General features: G+C 39.5%; 1 protein-coding gene across 1 annotated transcript; it reads right to left on the bottom strand.

Moving 5' to 3' along the window:
• Positions 1–4,016: 4,016 nt before the first annotated feature.
• Positions 4,017–19,379, bottom strand: elovl6 (ELOVL fatty acid elongase 6). The gene is made up of 4 exons (XM_044040776.1): positions 19,108–19,379; positions 7,899–8,030; positions 6,719–6,870; positions 4,017–5,697 (listed from the first exon to the last, which is right to left on the bottom strand). Exons 1-4 carry the CDS (start codon positions 19,188–19,190, stop codon positions 5,237–5,239), a joined length of 828 nt encoding a protein of 275 aa, XP_043896711.1. The 5' UTR covers positions 19,191–19,379; the 3' UTR covers positions 4,017–5,236.
• Positions 19,380–20,271: the final 892 nt, after the last annotated feature.

Below are 20,271 nucleotides of genomic sequence, written 5' to 3'. Positions count from 1 at the left end.
TTGTTTTAAACTATATTCACTCTCGGTTGTAAATAATAGCTTTATCCAACTCTTTTCTATTTTAATTTTCCTTATATTATTTATCGGTCTCTCTCTTCTTATCCTATATCTGCACTAGAGCTGAAAAAAATTACTTGATTAATCAATTATTGATCGATTAACTAAATGAATTGTTAACTATTTAGATAATCAATTGATCGGTTTGAAAAAAATTTCACGATTAAAACAAGATTTCTGATTGTCACAGCTTCTTAAATGTGAATATTTTCTTCATTTCTTTGCTCAGTATAACAAAGAAATCATTAAAACTGAATCATTTGTTTGTGGACAAAACAAGACATTTGAGAACATCATCATTTCCAGGTTTGACAAACACTGATCAGAGTTTTTTAACCTTTTCTGACATTTAACTTGATTAATCAAGAACATAATCGACAGATTAATCGATTATGAAAATAATCGTTAGTTGCAGCTCTAATCTGCCAGAGTAAATGGCTAGTATTGTGTTAACTTTGCCTGGCAATAAACCTGATTCTTAAGACTTTATCATTTTAAAACATCTGCTTTAGTCTGCTTAAACTGAGTAACAATGTCCTCCACCAATTTCCGTGAGGACTTTCTGCGTAACTTGAAAAGATTATTTCAAGGGCAATAAATATTAAACTCACCAGACAATACACACAGCAATGATGCCTTCTCTTTTTCACCATCCTAATGCAAGCTTTGATTCTTTCAGTAGGCACATCCTCTTCATCTGTGACCTATAAAAGCATTCAAAGACAAAATGAGGGGAGTATTTTCCATCTTTGCTTTTGTGTGAGTGTGTAGCATCAACAACAGTTTTAAAAAACAGTTTCAAAGGTCACTTTTCTCTAGATTAGGGAAAAACGACTAACTTTTCTTGCCTCAATCACACAAATAAAACATGTTATATGATACAGATGAGAGACATCATGTATCTTTAACAGTAATAAGAAAACATAGTGTGATATTGAAACTCCATCTATAGCTAATTTTGGACTTTTCTGCCAGATGGGGGGGATAGCTTTGTGTCATTACTCACTTCTCCATCTCAGCCTGGAGGACAGCTGATGAGGGCTAAAGAGGGAATTAGCTGCCCACTCAAAGGCTTTGCTCTGATCCTTCAGGTCAGTATTTGGTCTCCTCAGCTCTTGAGCAGGACAGAGTAACACTAGTTAGATAGGATTTTGGCAGATTTAAATTCTAAAAGTGGATGGGGTCTAATGCATATATTGGACATAGACATGTGAGCCAGAATCTATGTGTGCAATTCGGAGGAGGGAAAGTCCCAAACCTGGAATCTCTTTCTCTCCTGAGAGTCAGCGTGGAACATTTTCACTTCTCTGCTCTAAAGCCTGAGACATGCTTTTTTTTAAGTGGAGGAAAATTCCACTGTAACATACTTCAGTGAACCTTACCAAAGTATAGAGAGGTTTTTCAAATATTGTAACAACAGATTCATTTCATTTCAAATTGTTTTCCTGAATCAGATTCAAGGAAAGGTTTAACATTCAATACACTTGTATACTTGTGTCTGTATTCTGTGTATTCTGTATATATATCTGCATAAGTGGGGTTGAAACTATTATAAAACAAATAAGCCACTTAGCTTCAGTTTATATCACAATCCTGTCAAATATCATAATAGCTGCCAATTCATTCTCTAATAATAACAACACACAAAAGGTTACTTTAAAAGTGAGCGAGGGTAAAATGGTACAAATATGAACAAAACCACCCCTAAAAGCATAAAAAATAATATATATTGGGATTAGATGATTGTACAAGGAGCTTAAACTGGCTGAAATTGTAATTCACCTGGAATAATTAGATAAAAACCAACCAGACTACACGGGAAACTAATAATTATAATCATGATACTGTTGTTGTCTGGTTCTTCATAATTTACATTTGGGTGCTGGTTGTCTTTTCTTCCAGCAGGTGGCGATAGCGTATCAAGAAATCATCTGTGTTGAGGGTCGACGGGGGGAGAAACCACAGGTGCAAGGAAAAGCAATAATTAATCAATAATGATTGCTTTGTTTAGAAACTAACGGGTGAAAACCGGTCTCGTATGAGCACGTGTTTAATATTAAGTGATTATTAAGATTGAAGACAAGGTTTTGGTCCAGTTTTAGGTTTTAGAGAGAAACGCCACTGATGTGAAAACAGGTACAAACAGGTGTTAGCTTGAAAAATAAACGTTTCGTTCTTTGTTGAATAAACAAATTAGCCGTACGGTGTGGGAAATTACGGTTAATTAATGGAGACTTAGTGACAGAGACACATTTGAAAAACACCACAACTCACCGCCTGTTTGAACTCCCAAAAGTGAATTTTTCTGAAATTAGCCTGCGGCAAACTTAGCGCTAGCAGCACTGACTTCGTCACACATGCTAACATTGAGTTTCACCCATTGTAGAAAATGAACTAACTTTTCAAACCACGCTACTTTACTGAGAATAAATCAGTTTGTTTGACATTCGTCAGGTCGTTTTTCATCATTTACCGGAGTTTTGAAGATAAAAGAAGGCAAAAAAGTTTCTTCTTCTGTTTTTCTTGACGATTGGAGACGACCCCATTTGGCTATTGGTGCATTACCGCCACCAACTGGTATAAAGTGAGAAAAGCAACTGATTTCCTCAATACATACAATGTCCTTAAACACTGAACCAAGAATATAGGAGGTTTTGCTGGCAGAAATCTAATATACGAACCATTAGTATGTTTGCATACGTGTATAATTGCTTTATATTTAGAAATTGTTTGGTTTCCATAGCCTTGGAAGAATCTTTTATTAGATATTTTAGGCAAGGGCATTCCATCTTGGACCTTAAATTCTTTAAAAAGTGCCTCCATCCATTTTCTATTTATTTCCTCCTTGTATTTCCAACTGTGCATTAAAAACCTGCTGTAATGTTTATCACGTCCACAGAATTCACCACCCGTCCTGTTCTTCTCACTGTTTTTGCCACCTTTGCTCCTCATTTCTGGTTTTACTACTCCACTGCTATATGAATATGAATCACATTTCTTTTAATACATTCATGTATCATTCCCTTTAATACCTCCATTCAAATGTCACGTTTAATCCCATCATTTGAATTCTGTACATTATTTACTGCATTGACATTGAAAATGCCAGCCAGGCAGTAAAGATTATTAACTCTGTAAACCAGTGACCATTTTTAATATTATTAAGTAACATTGCCCCTTATATCTGTTGCTGTATGATTTTAGTATCTAATGTATATCTATAGATTGCAGTGGGAATCAATCATGACCAAAAAAGTTTGAATTTTTATGACTTCTTGTTTTCAGTGTTTTCCTTTCGAAAACACTGAAAGAATGTTTAATGTAGATGCAGATTAAATAATCTTTAACTATGACTTGTGACAGAATAAATAACTGACATAACCAAACAATATCCTTGTTGGAAATAAATAGTAACTTTCTTCTCAAATAATGAACACTAAACTGCCTTTAACTACACACGGTGCCATCAAAAAGTTCACAATATGGCATTTAAGTGTAATACATTGATCATTTATTTCTCTAAAATCTCGATATATGCCGTGATTATGCATATAAACAATGAGTCACAGGAAGAAATTCAAAATTCAGTTAAATAATTATTTAAAAACAGAAAAAAGCACCTAATTTTTTAAATGATATGCCCTTCAGTTTAACAGTTTTTGCACAATGCATAATGATTATAGGTCAGTGCACAGTTGGATCTTTAGGGTGCAAGTGAGGTAATTGGTTGAGCCCATTAGCAGAGTCATAGGTACTCTTTATTTAGATCTGGCTCAATTTAACCCGCACTTACTGTGCACACCGACTTCAGTGAACTCTGGTGGATCCATGATGTGCTGCAAGTATGAAACACAACCATATGTAGTTACGGCTACATAGTATTGAGTGAATAAATGCTGTGGAAGTAGCAAAAGCAGGATTGTGTAACGTCAAGAAAGAACCGACACTACACAGTCACGTCACATTTTTAGCACTCTTTGTTCATACGTTAAGTTTTCTCAGCAACAACTGTTTTTGACATTGATACAGTGCAAATGCACAATAGCACAACATTAATGTTACACACTATTTTTTAAAGTCAACACAGCAGATTTTTGACAATTTGCATGTTTTGAGTTTTTTGTTTTTGTTTGTTTGTTTTTCTTCTTCTTTTGCTAAACATAAATATGTTTGTCCTTCATTTGGGCTTTCAGTGTCCAACAGACTCGGTTTCTTTCCTTCACTGGTCGGAATGCTTGGACACAGTCAACTATCTGGAAATCAACGGCAAGTCCTTACCCCAAGTGTGGTCGGCAGCTTCTGCAAAGTCATGGCAAACGGTGAAGTCAGGGGCGCGGTCAGCATCCGTTTTCCCATCATGCCCAGGTGCAGCGTGATCATCTGAGTCAGTCAAACAGATCCACTTCATTCTTCTTGTTTGTTTGTTTGTTAAATGTGGCCAATACTGGATGTATGTCAGCCTTTTTCTGTAAACCAACGCCGATGCCAAACATGACTACCTCTTGTTTGATATGCATATTATATTATATCATATTATATTTAAGAGATAACCTAAGACCTGAGAAAAATATCACATTTTGCAACGTAAGACACGGAAGATAGAGTCCCGCTCAGCCCATCAGTTCACATCGACCCGACGCAGCAGCTTCAAACACTCGGGAGTGTTTTCAAACGTTTCCTCCAACAAAACAAAACAACAAACACAGATGACAGACAGAAAAACAACACACTCCGATGGCCCCGGTTAACACTACACATCCATCTTCATATGTTCTGATTATTATTTTCTTTTAAAATATCAAGTAAACATTTGTGGCAGATGATGTTTTTTGTTTGTTTTTTTCATTATCTTTTACGATTTAAGAACTACTTTTTTTTTTTTTCTTTTTTTTGTTTTACACATCAGGTGAAGAACTCGCGATGGCTTCTGGTTCATCATGGCAGCGCTGGCTTCTTCTCCAGCATCCCCCTCAACAGAGTCACCACCTCGGAAGGGGCTTTTTAAAGAACTGCACATTAGTAGAAAGGCTCAAGCACAAACACCACCCGTCTCCCCAGCCTTCATTCAACCTCTCCCTCTCTTTCTAAAAAACCATTGGTCCCATATCTCCATTCTCAAACTCCCTCCTCTCTTTGTTTTCTCCCTTCTTCTCAAACTTATGGCATTTGTTTCATCTCTTTACTCGCTCTTCTTGGTGGTGGTGGCGGCGGCGGCCGCAGCCGCGGCCCTTGCTCTGGACTTGCCGACGTAGGCCTCGAAGAAGAACTGGACAAAGAGCACAAAGTAGCTGAGGTACATGAGGGAGGACCACACAATGTTCTGCATGTGGGACGGACACTCCTGGCCCTGCTGCATCCACGAGTACACCAGGTAGTTCACCACGCAGCCCATGACCATCTGGGTGATCTGGGTCAGCGTGATGAACATGGCAAACTTGCGCGACACCTTGAAGCCGGCCGCCCGCAGCGCGTAGTAAGAGTACATGACGGCGTGGACCAAGTAGTTCATCGTCATGAACCAGCCGCCGCCGGCCACCATGTCTTTGTACGAGTACCAGGAGTAGAGCAGCACGGTGATGTGATGGTACCAGTGGAGGAAGATGAGCTTCTGTTTCCTCAGCACGATGAAGAGAGTGTCACCTGAAGAGATGTGGGGGGAGGAGGAGGGGGTGTAAAGAAAAGGAGAATGAATAAAGGGAGAAAAAGAGAATATTATTACTGTTGCAAGTTGCTCTCGAACATGTGGAAGTGCTGTCGGCACACAAACGGCACAGGTGTAATCTTTCTGCCAACTTAAAATCATAAAAATAAAATAATGCTGTATACACACAGTAGGGATGAACAATTAATCCTTTTCAAATCTGAAGTTGAAAGCATCCAAATTAGCGAATCAGAGGCTGCTGTTTAATTGTTATTCTATTTTGGATTGTTTTATTGCCAATTTAAAACATGCATTAGGTTTCCTCATCCAGTGTTCTCCGTCTTGTTTCAAATCCATGATATTACTGGAAGTCAGGTTTTAAGAATGACATTTGAGAAGTAACATTCCTAACTTAAGAAAACAAACCTAAAACAACAACAACAATAATAATAATAAAAATCCTATGACCTCAGGCTCTTCTAATCAAGAGTAAATGTACACTTTAATGAAATGATGGAAAATGAATGTAGATTGACTTCCTGACTCTACAGTAATGGGCTTTGTGTATGGCAGGGGTGTTTAAACTATGGTCCACAGGCTTAAATTTGGCTACAATGATAATTGTGACAATGTAAATTAGATTTTTAGAAAACAGTGCATTTGTATGTAAATGTTAGTGTTAAAAAAAGGACCAATTGAACCCCGGAAATCTTCACATTATCAAAGATGGCCCTCGTTGTTTCTTCTTAATACTCATGACTGTACATTTGTGAAGCTGAGTCTGGACACCAGAGAACGGACAGTCACAGTCATGTTCACGACAGAGTCACGGAGAGAAGAACAGAGAACAGTGAGCGTCTGTCACCTTTCATTCCCACAGAGAGGAATCAGTGCTCTGGGTTTAACCCTGGGGTTCGTGGCATTTACGTCTCACAAGGACAGAGATGAACACACAAAAAAGAAAGGGACCACGCAGCCTTTTGATAAACAAAAAAAAATAAAATAAATTTATTGACTTACCCAATTCTGGTGCTTTACTGAGTACAAATGCGTACGCCCAGAACTTGCTGACGGGCCCGTTGTAAAAACTCTGGTCACAAACCGACTGTTTAAGCCCTTTCGTCATCAAGATGTACGTCATGTAACTCCCAGTACGGATGGCACCAAATATACTGCACGCACAGAGAGAGACAAGAGGCAAATAATGAGGTGGTCCATGTAGACATGAGTCTGTAAGTTGTACGGGTGTAAAAGTACGACGACGACGACATGAGCCGATACCAGCCTCTGAATCAGCGTCGGTCTGATACTGGTCAAAATCAATGGATCGGATATCGATAGAGAGAGATGTCCACCATGGCTATTACACGGATATTGGTAGGAATTCAGGGTTGTGAAATCAGAAAGTGGTATCAAGCCACCCATAAAGTACAAGGGCTGCGACGTATGATTATTTTCATAATCGACTGATATGTCGATTATTATCTCGAATAATCGGGTAATTGTTCCACAAAATGTTGATCAGGTGTTCTCAAATGTCTCGTTTTATCCATAAAAATGATTCAGTTTCACTGATTTCTTTGTTAAATGGAGCAAAAAACAAAAAAACAACCCACATTCAAGAAGGTGAAAAATCTGAAAAGCTGTTTAAATTCTTAAAAAAAAACACTCAAACTAATGTGGATGAATCAATTATCAAAATACCTAACGATTCATTTAGTGATCGATTAATAGAGTTATTGTTTCAGCTAAATATCGTACCTTTATTTGTCTTCAATTCTGTACACATACATATTAGAGTCGGTTCATCACCTGCCAGCAAAGAATTTTGTTGTTTCTGTGTCGTAATTCATTCCAATTGCAATGCCAGAGTCATGAGAACATACTGTTGCTACACCTCGACAATACAATACACGCTTCTTATGCACGACAGTATCGTCTGAGCCGTGTGAAAGCGTCACCTGCAGTTTTGGAATGTGTTAAAATATGCAGCTGCAAATAGACCATGACTCAGTTTCACTGTGAAAAACAAAGTCAGTGTGTTTAGCTAAACTGGATTAGGTGCATCTCTAAGAACCTGACGGCTGCTACAAATAACTCAAACGCATTCACAGTATATATGCATATTCCCATATTGTTCATTTTCATAATCCAGATTATGCTACGACGTGATAGGAGGCATTCACGTTCTCTTCCTCACCTGAAAACAGCGAGTGTGAGCGACCATATCACCAGCGGTTTCCTCAGCTCGAACTTCTCCCTCTGTTTCATGACGTGACGGCCGCCGAGGATACAGGCGGCGTACAGAGCCGCGAAGAGGAAGGACTTCTTCCTGTGACACACAAGAAAAGTAAAACACATTTTTTTTTTATGATCGCAAGTGCAAACCCAGGTAAATGTGGTCATCGTGTGCGTTGATGACGTGGTACACGGTCGATTCTGGGATAATCTATACAATCGCATGGCCGTGTGCTGCAACAAATGAAGCATCTTGACATGATGGACACATTTATTCATCCTGTGCAGGTTTGGACGGGCTTTTATGAAAATACTAAACAAGATAACAAATATCCATATATCCATATAAGCAGTTTTACAATAATTTCTCAGTGTACAAAAATACATTCCAAACTGATGATGTCTAACCATTTCACTTTGTTTCCTTCCCTTTTCTCTTCCAGCAGTGACCTCCATCATGAGCACAGCACACTGTTTACAACACAAACTCCTTTTTTTTCACTGACTTCAGGCAATGCCTGAAATGATGATTTAATCATTTTCTTTGTGTGTGTGTGTGTGCGGGCATAATGCTTAGTTTTCAGTTTACACTTATTGCTTCTACTCAGCAACGAGGGACTTATCAGAGATCACCGCTGTGTCACATCGTCACACAACAGTGGCACAAATAAATCTGAAGAAAAGTGTTTGGGGTTTTATGATTTCTTTGTTATGTGGAGCAAAGAAGAATAAAATGTTCACATTTAAGAATCTAAAACAATCAGAAATCTTGTTTTGTGACAATGACAAAAGCTTCAAACCGATCAGTGGTCCGGCAGTCTGACGATATCACATATTTTTGACGGCTCAGCTCGCATGGAACCTCGACAGAGCAGGTACTAAAAAAAAGCACCAGGTTCCAGATACTACCACTAATGGAAAACCAAAAAAAAACAGGTGAGTCGAGCCGAGTAGTGCTAGAATGGAGTAGTGGGAAAACTCCATGAATGTCTAAAAACAACATCAGCCAAAAAAAAAAAAGGCTACAGAAGAAATAGGAATTAGCCGCAGGTAGGGAAGTCGACATAAGAGGCATGTACAGCAACACTGTTGTGGAGATACAGGTAAATAAATCATTATTGCCCTCAAGAGGACAGTGTTCAGGGACAAGGCGTGAGGCGTTCAGGGAACTCTGGGACCGCACAGGAACAGCACTGCATATAATGAGTTGTGTAGCAGTAGCTCAAGAAGCGATGTTGCTTTCGTTCCGCCCGGCGTTCGCATTAACGACTGAATTACAGCGTAAAGAACTCATCCGCAAGTGGATACGAGTGCCAATTCAAGGTCGCCTGTGTGACACACACTACAATACTGGTCCGATGGGTTGTTAACACATTCCGCTATGAATGCAAAGATTTCCCACAGAAGCGAGACGTATGTATACACACTGCACAAACACCAAGCCACCCTGTTCTGTTTTGCCACCTCAGCAGTGCACGCCAACAACAACAACAGTGTGTGCAGTCATATCGCCTCGATCTTAACTGGTACGATCAGATTCAAAAAAGGTCAACATTTGCTTCATTCCAAAGAAACCACACCCACATCTCTTCTAATACATTAGTAATTAGAGCTGCAACTGTCGATTATTTTCTCGATTAAGCGTTTGGTCCATAAATTATCAGAAAGCGTGAAATGATGAGGTTCTCAAATGTCTTGTTTTGTCCACAAACCAAAATGATTCACTTTTAATGATTTAGAGTAAAGGAATGAAGAAAATACTCACATTTAAGAAGCTTAAACAATCGGAAATCCTAGTTTTAATCATTAAAAAAGCTTTGAACCGATTCATTGATTATCAAAATAGTTGTCGATTAATTTAATAATCGATTCATCGTTTCATGGTTTCAGCTCTATTAGTAATACAGTACAACCAACTCGGCCCGCCGCTTTAACCTCAACACACCACCTCTGTGAATCACTATCTCTGTTTGCTGGATTATAAAAGCAGACGACAGATACTGACCCAAACTGGTTAGACAAGTCATTTTGTTAACCAGCCATTGTGGAGACAATAATTACATTTGTTTAACATGATTACTGACATGAGCTCCTTCAAAGTTAGATTTATTTACAGCCCGTACGACAACACTGTAAGGTATGATCTTATCTTTATGACGAAGTGCATTAGAGGCTACAGTGTGCGTAGCCTACAGCAGCATTCGTATGACGGATTCCACTGCTGTCAAGAGAACTAAAGAAAGAAAGAAAGAAAGAAAGAAAGAAAGGAAGAAAGAAAGAAAGAAAGAAAAAAACAGGCTACAGAAACCCAAAGGCATGGTCAAAGCTGGTGAGTTGTTGCGAGGCGGTGGTGATGGGGGAAGGAATGTTGCCGCTGTTGTCTTTGGTGCCAGCTGCAGCCGAGCCACGTCTGCATTTAATACACCAGTGTCAGTTCACATCACACCTTCATGATTCCACCCGAGGGCCACGGCCTTCAGAGTCATCGTAAAGGATTAGTAGATTTAAAAAAAAAAAGTAATCTCAAAGTCAACAATTAGATAATATGTACTACTGGATTTTCTGATGCCCTAAACCCCATTGTTCTCAAACTGTGGTATGTGTACCACCAGTAGAACATAAGCTTCCTCTGGTGGTACTTGGAGGACAATCAGAAATACTGTTCTACTGTATATACCAGGGTATCTAATGTCACTATACCAGTGTCTGAAGTATGTGTGAGGAAGAGGAGGATGATGAGAGAGCAAATTATCTTATTGGGAATTAATCCGACTTTGCTCGTCCTATTTACACCACTGTATTTTAGTGTTGGCGATTACATCAATATTTTCCTCGGGTGTTACTTGGTATAAAAAAGTTGGAGACGCGCCGCTCTGAACAATCATCGACGACGCCATCGTCGTACAAGTGATACATTCTTTTAATCTTCTCAGCAGCAGGTGAAGTATTATCACTGCACAGCAAAAGCTAAGAGAGAGCCACCACCAACTGACTGCACGGTCAATACAATAAACCTATCATTTCACACAGCAAATTGTCTTTGCTATGCTTCCTGCTGTTTTCTCCAAAATCTCAAGCAAAGCAAGTAGAAAAATAACAGAAGAATGTTAAAAATCTACTCCTATTATCTACTAGATCAACTACATAAAGGGTTTATAAACAGTTTAGGTTCTGAAATGAACTATCAGTGACTTAGCTTATTTCTTATTTTGTGAAACTTGTAGTCAAGTCGTCGATCAAGTTTAAAATAAAGTGTTCTACTCGAGGTGTCATCGTCACTGTACACATTGATAATGACACCTTTAGTGTTCTTATAAAGGAGTCTTTATCAATGTGTACAGTTGTGATTATATGACATGCAATATGACAATGCCATCTCTGTTTTTATAGTTTGATTGTGACAGAGTCGTCATTAAGACAATTGACTAAGGTTTGTGATGAATAAATCAGCTGTTTGGTCCACAAAGTATCAGGAAATGATGAAAAATGTTGATTGGTGTTTCCCAAACCTTTGGAAAACACTGATGAACATTCTCTGACATCACACGGACCAAACAAGTACTCGATTAATCAAGAAACTAATAGACGGATTAATCGATGAGGAACATCAAGCTGTCTCTAGACTGTTCAGGTTTTCTCATTGTTACTTAAATCATGATTGCCAGGCAACTAAGACAAAGACGTCACACACTTTTTACAGTAAATCACCAGGTTCAGCTCGGGGTATTGAGTCGGTAAATCATAACAGAAGTGTGCACTTTCTGTTTTGGTTTCCCTTCCCTAAAAACACTCGGTCTTGCATTGAGGATGTTGAATCGATGAACCCTCCCCTCCCCCACGGACAGTGCTGCACAAAGCTGCTGGGTAACCTGCTGTGGGACTTGAATCTGCATTAGCTGATCCAGGAGATTTCACCCATTACATAATCCTGCGTTTGCAGTGCGACGATGAGTCTGCACGGCCGGGCCACTGAGCCGGTGTCTCAGCGTCTGAGCGGAGCGTGTGGTTCGCAGCGTCACATAATGTGGACGCGACCGCATGCGAAACATATGCACTCAAAGAGTTAGTTCAGAGTGGGACTTGTCAAAGTGTGGGATGAGCCACAGACCACAATATTAGACGAGCTGCAGCAGATGAGCGACTCTCCAGATAACACATCAAATGGCTGCACACTAACTTTTTGCTCTACCATCAACTGCATCACCATTTTAAGGGTTGCCTTTTTGTCATTTCCCATATACAATCGTAATTTAGGGCTGCAGCAAACGCTTATTCTCATAATCTATTATTATTTTCAATAAATCGAGTAATCGTTTGATCCATACTATGTCAGAAATTGTTGAAAAAAGTTGTTTGGCGTTTCTCAAACCTGGAAATGATGAAAAATATGTGAAATGTGAAATATTCACATTCAAGAAAATCCAAAAATATGTTTTAATTCTTTGAATTAACCAATTAATAAATAAAGGCAGAGCACACATGATGAGTTTTAATATAAATGATCGAGGTCCTCAACTTTTATTTGCAAAAAAAACAAAGTGCAAGTTTTGACAAAAACTCTGCCGATATACAGTAGAAGTATGTGCACTTTTAAGTGGATTTAAACGGAAATCTTGTCCCTTTTGTAGCAGGTGCACAGTGTACACCTGCACATCATGTAGACTACACCACTGCTAACGGCCTGTGTATAAAGTGTAAGTGTATAAATCTATGCATGCAGTTTTTAATGCAACTTCAAATGACCAACCTTGTGAAACTACTACCATTACTTCAGTCCATTCCGCATCTGGTGACACAATATAAAAGGTTGATTTCTCTTTACAGGAAACACTTACACTCTTGTTGAGTGGTGACTATAATTATATGCCAGTTAAGTGCCTTAAAAACATCTCCAGTCAAGTTTGAGAAAGACAAATGGCTGGTTTGGAATCTTGCGTTGAATAGCACTCAACTCTATAAACACTGTAATGACGGATCATATTTGATAAAAGCATTTGACTGTCTGTGACCTGCATGGATAACAAATCACGTTATCTACATTTTTTTTTCTCTTCACCATTTCAGATTGTGTCTTAAAGGGTCATTCTTTGACGGTTTAAACGGTGCAGGAAAGAACAGGAACGATGCATTTAAGATGGTATGGCAGTAAGCGAGCATGATATTAGTTGTGATAAAACAGCACAGCTCCAGGAAGAACTTTGTTTCTGATTACTATGTTTTTTTTGTTGTTTTTTTCATCTCTGACTTTGCCTAGTTGTGAGATGAGAAGAAGAGCAGCCCAGAGAACATCAAGCCTGAGGGATTCTGGGTTAACATGGTCAGCACTGATCAAGATCAAAAAGTGCTGCATTTGTTCAAATGGCAGCAGCGTGACGCAGTTTCACTGTCAGGAGGAATGGCTAGAATTTCAAAGGGGAAGTGAGGACAGGAAACAATATACTGTAATGTGTTTTATTTGAAATGCATTAAATATTGGCCATGTCTAATTTTGGGAAGTTTGGGAAGTGATTTCATCTCAGTTGAGCCTAAAATGCTGGCATGATGAAGCAAGCCTCAATCAGCTAAAAACAACAACAACAACAACAACATATATCTTCATTCTTTTTATTTGTTACGTGGCCACCAGAGACACTTGTGCTAATTCCATTTTTTTTCCGTAATTCTCGTAGGGGGCGGGACCTCATTCCCAGAATGCAAACAGTGTTCGCCATCTTTGCTAACAGTTATGCTAACAGGGCCAAGTGTCACTGGTGGGCACGTAGCAAAGAAAAGTACGAAGATATTTCTCAACTCGGGGGAAACTGAGGTTGGGAAACACAATTTTTCAAAAATACTACCGCTATTCTGGTAATACAAAGCTAAAGGCGAATCAGAGAAGTATTCCTTTAAGCACATGAGGTAACAAGGGCTGAAAGTCAGCATTATTTTGAGCGTGGGATGTAAAGTTCACGTCTGATGCGTAACTCATAAATACCAAAAAGTAAATCAAAAAAGGAATAAAGTAAAATAGTTGAAGTGAAAATGAAAAACCCATCACAGTGCCAAACACTGATAAGACACTGAATAAATAATACTGAATGACACAGCAGTTTTCCTCCCGTCTTGTACAAGTGAATAATTAAAAACTGAATTATTTTGGTTTGTGGACAAAACACGACATTTGAGAACCTCATCACTTTTGAGATGTTTCTGAAATATTGGATTCAATAATTGAAAATATTCCTTGAAAGGAACAGCAATATGAAAATGGAAATACACAAGTGGCAGAATTTTAAACACCAGACCACAGACCACACACTTCATTATTGTTCCCACTGCAACAAACTAAGCGTCTGCTGTTTTCTGTCATTTCAGGGCAAAAACCACCAGAGATCCATTAAAACGTGCATTAAGCCGACTACCCCAGACGCTTTTTAAAAAACAGAACACAGATTTCAAGCAACCCGCATGATACCGACGTCTGCGGGAGAACATCGAGAGTCGGCGGACGACATTTAAGACAGAAGATGTACTTTGCCAAACAATGCTATTTAAGTCCTGTTCCATTTATCACATCTGCAGCTGTACCCGTCTTCACTTGCTCATATCCTTAAGTTAAAAGGATGTCGAATGTTGAACAAAGTGAAAAGTGCCAAGGGAACGACAGCAGTCACTACAGTATATTAATATCACCCAGCTGATGTGTTAGGTTCTATTTGTGCATGACGTTATTTTGCACATAATTATCGGGTTCTGGGTGCTAAGTGCAGCGGCTGCCGACAGCCCCGAAATAACAGCAAAGTGTCAACATCTTTTTATTTTTCCACTTATAAAACGTTCTATCCAGAACTGTTCCTTCCCCGACTCGTGCTCCCGTGCTTGTAATCGGGGTAAACTGGATCATAATAACAGCATGTGTTGCCGGTCCATGTCCTCTGCTTCCTCTTCCTCGTCTTCTCTCAGCCAGTCACTTTATTGCTTCACAATGCCGGAGCTGTCTGTGCTTCAAAGTCTTCAGGAAACGCATAAGATCAGAGTACCAGCCTCCATTCATTCCTGCAAAACAATGACTGTTACTGACTCTATATACTGTGCATATTCAGCTCCCATATGAGCATCACTCTGTCAAATGTGTTACATTAGGTCACCGTCGAGAACGCAGATAGTCACAAACGTTTTAATCTGATGTGGCAGTGGATTTAGGTGCAAAGGGTAAACAAAGAAGAGTGAAGGAACTGAATTCATTAATATAATGTTACATTTCTGTCCTATTTAACAGCTCAATTAAAGGTCCAGTGTGTAACAATTACAATGACCTGAATGTATAAATTGTTTTTATTGTCAATGAGCCTTTAATAGTTACATACACAAACACCTTTTGCGTAGTTTTCATCAAAAATGAAGGCTCCGTTCGTCTACATGCTTCAAAGGTTTCAGGTGAGAGACATTCAGCTGCAACACACAACTTCACCAACACGTGTCGCCAAATCCGACACACTGTACCTTCAAGTCTGAAACGTTTCTGCTGCACATGCCAATATCGTAACGTTGACAATGGTGGTAGGAAAACACAGCTCAAGCTTAAACGAGTGCTGCGGGATTGTCGCTAATCTGAAATGCAAATACTCAAGTTAATCTAGATATAGGTCATGTTTGCGAGATTCATTTTAATCTGCATATATGCTGACTAAATTGACATACCGACAACAATGGTATAAAGAGTGTAAAGTTGTCTTACCTGTGTGGTTTGATGCTCCAGCTCAGGTGGTCTGCTCTAACTCAATTGTGACTAACTTAAATATACCTAACAATACGTTTTAGTACATTCTCAATTCATCAAGTACTTGTTTGGTCCATAAAATGTTGAAAAACCTGGAAACGATGATGTTCTCAAATGTCTTTGTTTTGTCCGCAAACCAAAATGATTCAGTTTTGAATATTTCTTTGACAAATGGAGCAAAGAAACCAGAAAATATTCACATCTAAGAATCTGAAAAATAATACACATATACACATATATATTACATGTCATAAATATATATATATACACAGACACACATTTATAACAATAAGCATTAATCTGAAGAAAATATACATTCTTTTAGACAGTGTACCTAGTTCACCTGCCTAAATATAGATTTAATTCTGTTTTCAACATATTATGTCTATTTTGTTGATAAAATAATAGAACCTGCTTGTGCTGCAATTCATAAACAGATTCTTAAACAATATTCTCAGTTAAAAAAACCCTAATGTAATTGGCATTTGCACCTCTGTGAATGTAATATCTGGATTACAGTGGATATTTACCCAACAGACCATAAGCCTGTTAAAGAAGTGTGGGAAGTATTAAAGGGTAATAAAAAAACAGCAGTTGGTTTTCAGGTGGCTTCATTTGTGTCTGCTTTGCATGGTGGTGAATATGTGCCCTAAGTCTAGTTCACTTTTTTTTTTTTATCTGCCTCATGTCACACATAGTCCACTGCTTTCATTAAAAAAAACAAACATATTAAAGTCAGATTTCCTGCACATGGCAGACAGGAGGCAACAGTCTGGGCGACCTCGACGCCCCTCCACTACAAGAGCAGCACTGAGAAGTCAGCATAGATGGGCTGCGGCGTGATTGGCTCGCGCTCTGTCAGCAGACATCAGAAGATGAACGCGATTGGCCGGCTGTCAGTACCAGGACATGGACAGCTCCCACACACACTGCTCCCATGCTGCCTCCCCCTCTCTCTCCCTCGCTCTCTTGCAAACACACATACACAGACTCGGTCTCACTGTATAAGCATGAAAGTGTTTGGAGAGCAGCTCAGAGCAGGAGAGTGTGCTACTCAAGCGATGTTAAAAATGTTATGCTGAGCTTAAGCAGATGGCAAATGACGCCAGATTAATGCCTCCGGCTCATCCTGTTCCGCTTTACACAAACGCGGCGATGCCGAACGTCTAATGAGGCCTATGCTGAGCCAACGCGTGACTTGTTTCGCTCTGCTCAGAAGCTTCATCCTGGCATGGACCAGAGAGGGAATTCATCGACTCCATGTAGAAGAAGTTTGGATTCGGGCTGCAACTAATGGTTTCTCTCACAACTGATTATTTTGTCGATTGATCGGATACTTATTTGCTCCACAATGTGTCAGAAAAAGTCGAAATATGTTGATCAGCGTTTCCCAAACCTCGAAATGAAGACGTGCTCAAGTGTCTTTATCGGTTTAAAAGGTTTCTTTGTTATATTTAGCAAGGAAAAATGACAGACAATGTTCACATTTAAGAAGCTGAATATAAATCCTCAATTTGATTACATATTGATTACATATTGGATTAGCTGTTGCAGCCCAAGTTTGGATGGATTTGGTTTGTGCCAAAGTACACAACCACAGAGCAATATTGACTTAACCTCAGTGGCAACAGTGAAATAATCACCCAAGATATTATAACAGTGTGTGTGTGCAACGCCTGGCAGACACAGCCTTAGGTAAACAGTGACTGGTCTAAAATGAGTTTTCATTTCAAATCAGGATCCTCAACAATTCCAGGGCTGGAGAGCTTTAGTGATTGATCAGTGACAGTAGAACCGTTGTCTCTGACTAATCCTTTGTTCAAAAACCTGGTTTTTAACTTGGCAACGTGGCAATCTATGAATCAATCCGTCAGTCATGTTGACAGTAAGTGAACAGCCGGTAATTATGAAAATGGAGCCAATGAATAGATTCCAACTTTCCCAATGTGTGGAATGTGGATTTGCTGCTCAGTGACATTTTTAGGGCGTTTGACTGTTTTCAGGCAAAACGAGTTTGGGATGTGGTTTTTCTTCCTCCTGCACTGGACCGGTCCACCCCAACAAAAACATGTTTACACAGGTCTGGGGAAACTTTAAATAGGATTTGAATGCGATATCTAGAAGTTGAGCAATTTTTTAGTGGGCAGAGGCAACTGTTGGAAATAAGGTCAGCTGCAGGCAAATGTATGATGCTAGTTTGAGGATGTTTTTTTTTATGCCATTTAACTTTTGTCTTCATCCATCTGATAAAATATGACATACAAGAGAAAACTGCTTTACCTAAATAAGCATTTATTCAACTATCTCTTCCATCTTCTCCAGTTTGTGTGCATTTACTAAATATATGACAAAGAGTGTCATCTTATTCCATGTTATGTATTGCTCTTATTCAATACTTTTAACAGATAATGCACTTGAAAGGGTCTTTTGTACATCATGTGATGATCAGACTGGGCTATTTTGTGGCATTTGTTGGGTTAAGGACATGAAGTATGTTGATGTGGTGTGTATGACTCAACCTGAAGGTTTAACACATATGAAGCTAATGGATAAATTGAGTTATTTGGATTTAATTTCATATAATTAATAAGTAATAACAAATACCAATTACAAAACAGGGCAGAAATCAATCTGATTAATCGTGCGGCAGATTACTCTGCGCACCACCAGAGATCTTTGTGTTGTACAGTAAAGTGCATTTGTATATACTGTATACAGTGAAGCTAGTGTTGCTTATCTTGTTTTTGTATTGTTGTTACCTTAATTAACCTTAATTCTACTTTTCTACCTTGTTGTGATTGTTGGCTGCTGTAGCACTGCACATTTCCCCCATCCATGTGGGACGAATAAAGGACTCGCTTATCTCTTATTTACCTGATTTGAAACAGAAATGGAAAGATCCTATCATGAAGGACAACACGTCACTCGTGGCTGAGATCAGCCTGTGATCAGGCTTAATTTAATAACCTGCTGCTGGGCCAGTGGTTATATGTCCAACATGGATGAGGCAGCTGGAGCCACGAGTGACCTTTACAGTGTCCAGTATCGCGGTAACTGACGTCGAGAGGATAAATCACAGGGAAATCAAAGACAAAAAAAACATCTCCTCCTGACAAAATCACACATCATCGACCTGTGATGCCCACAGCGGATGGTGGGATGTACACACAGCGGCTCGCGCCGACACTCGGCTCGAGGCCTGCGTGCGTGCGTGGATTTTTGCACAGTTCATGAGACACGAGCTGCAGTTTGCGGATAAGGAACAGAGAGAGTGTGATATAATAGGATACAGGCGGAGGGTTTAATCCCGCAAAGGCTGATGCATATGCGCCGGTGCATGTATACAGTCACAAACACCGCGGTGAAAACCGCTCACTGAGATTGTGTTCCAAATAAAAGACGAGAGCCTTACCAGTTCTCCTGCATCCATCGGATGGCTTCGTCCTCGTTGAACTGTCTCTCGAATTCATACTCTTGCAGAGCTAGCACCGACATGCTCGCTGCGCTGTGTTCACGCCGCTGAAACCAAGACAAAACGCGGCCAAGAGCGGGGGGGGAGCTTCTCTTTACTAGTCTGTTTCCTCGCAGCCGAAGACTGGCATCGCTCGCGCTGCTGTCAGAAGCTCGCGATTCTCGCGGTTGTGCGCGAGCAGCTCGTCAGTGGCGGCAGCGGCGGCGTCTTTCCCTCCTCCGCCGGCTGAACGAGCCTACGCCCTCTTCCTTAGCAAGGCGCGCTCTGGGTCCTAGCGCCGTCTCATATTCCTCCTTCTCATCGACCACGCCCCCTTTGGGTGAAAACAAAAGGGGGGGCGTGTGTGAAAACAATGCCATATTGAAAACCATATTATACATATTAAGTCATTTTTAAAATTTCTAAATTTACTTTTACTTAAGTATATGTTTTTTTTGGAAGTACTGTACTTTGCTACATTTTTAAATCACATCCATTACTGAGAGTTGGCCCTAATTAAAAATAAATGAATAAAAATTCACACACTGGAAACTTTTTAATGTGACCTTTGACCCATTTTGACTGATGCATATGTTTACATATTTTATTTTGTCAGCACTTTAATTTGTAAAGGTTTGCCTTTTATTAAAAACAATTAATGTGAGGGTTTTTCACGCACTTTTACTCTGAGTACATTTTAAATAAGCTGCTTTTTTACTTTAACTTGAGTACATTTTTAGACCAGTACTTTTAATTGCACATAAGTAAAATTCAACATTTTTTTTGTCCAGTTTGTTCCCTTTTTACATATGAAATGCTAACTTTTGGGGAAAAACATCATGGGTGTGGGAAGGTGGAGCGTTTGATGAGTTTGCTACTGCTCACGCCCTTCTTCAGAATGTTGCTTCCATACACAGGACACCAACTGTGGAAACCTACATTCTACGGCTTTTCAACAACACTGCAGGAATTATAAGCCCCTCATATCTTCATGTCACTCTAGTCTTCCTCCGCCCTCCTGACACTTTATAAGAGTCAATCGTTCACCACGCGAGACACAAATATATGCACCACCTGGGCTGATCAGACCCACTTTACCCCCTCCCACAGGCACACACAGATCTT

The sequence above is a fragment of the Solea senegalensis genome, linkage group LG12 (assembly GCF_019176455.1).
Source record: "Solea senegalensis isolate Sse05_10M linkage group LG12, IFAPA_SoseM_1, whole genome shotgun sequence".
In the NCBI taxonomy this organism is placed as follows: Eukaryota; Metazoa; Chordata; class Actinopteri; order Pleuronectiformes; family Soleidae; genus Solea; species Solea senegalensis.
The sequence above is the reverse complement of the archived record's forward strand: the minus strand, read 5'-3'. Positions and strand labels throughout refer to the sequence as shown.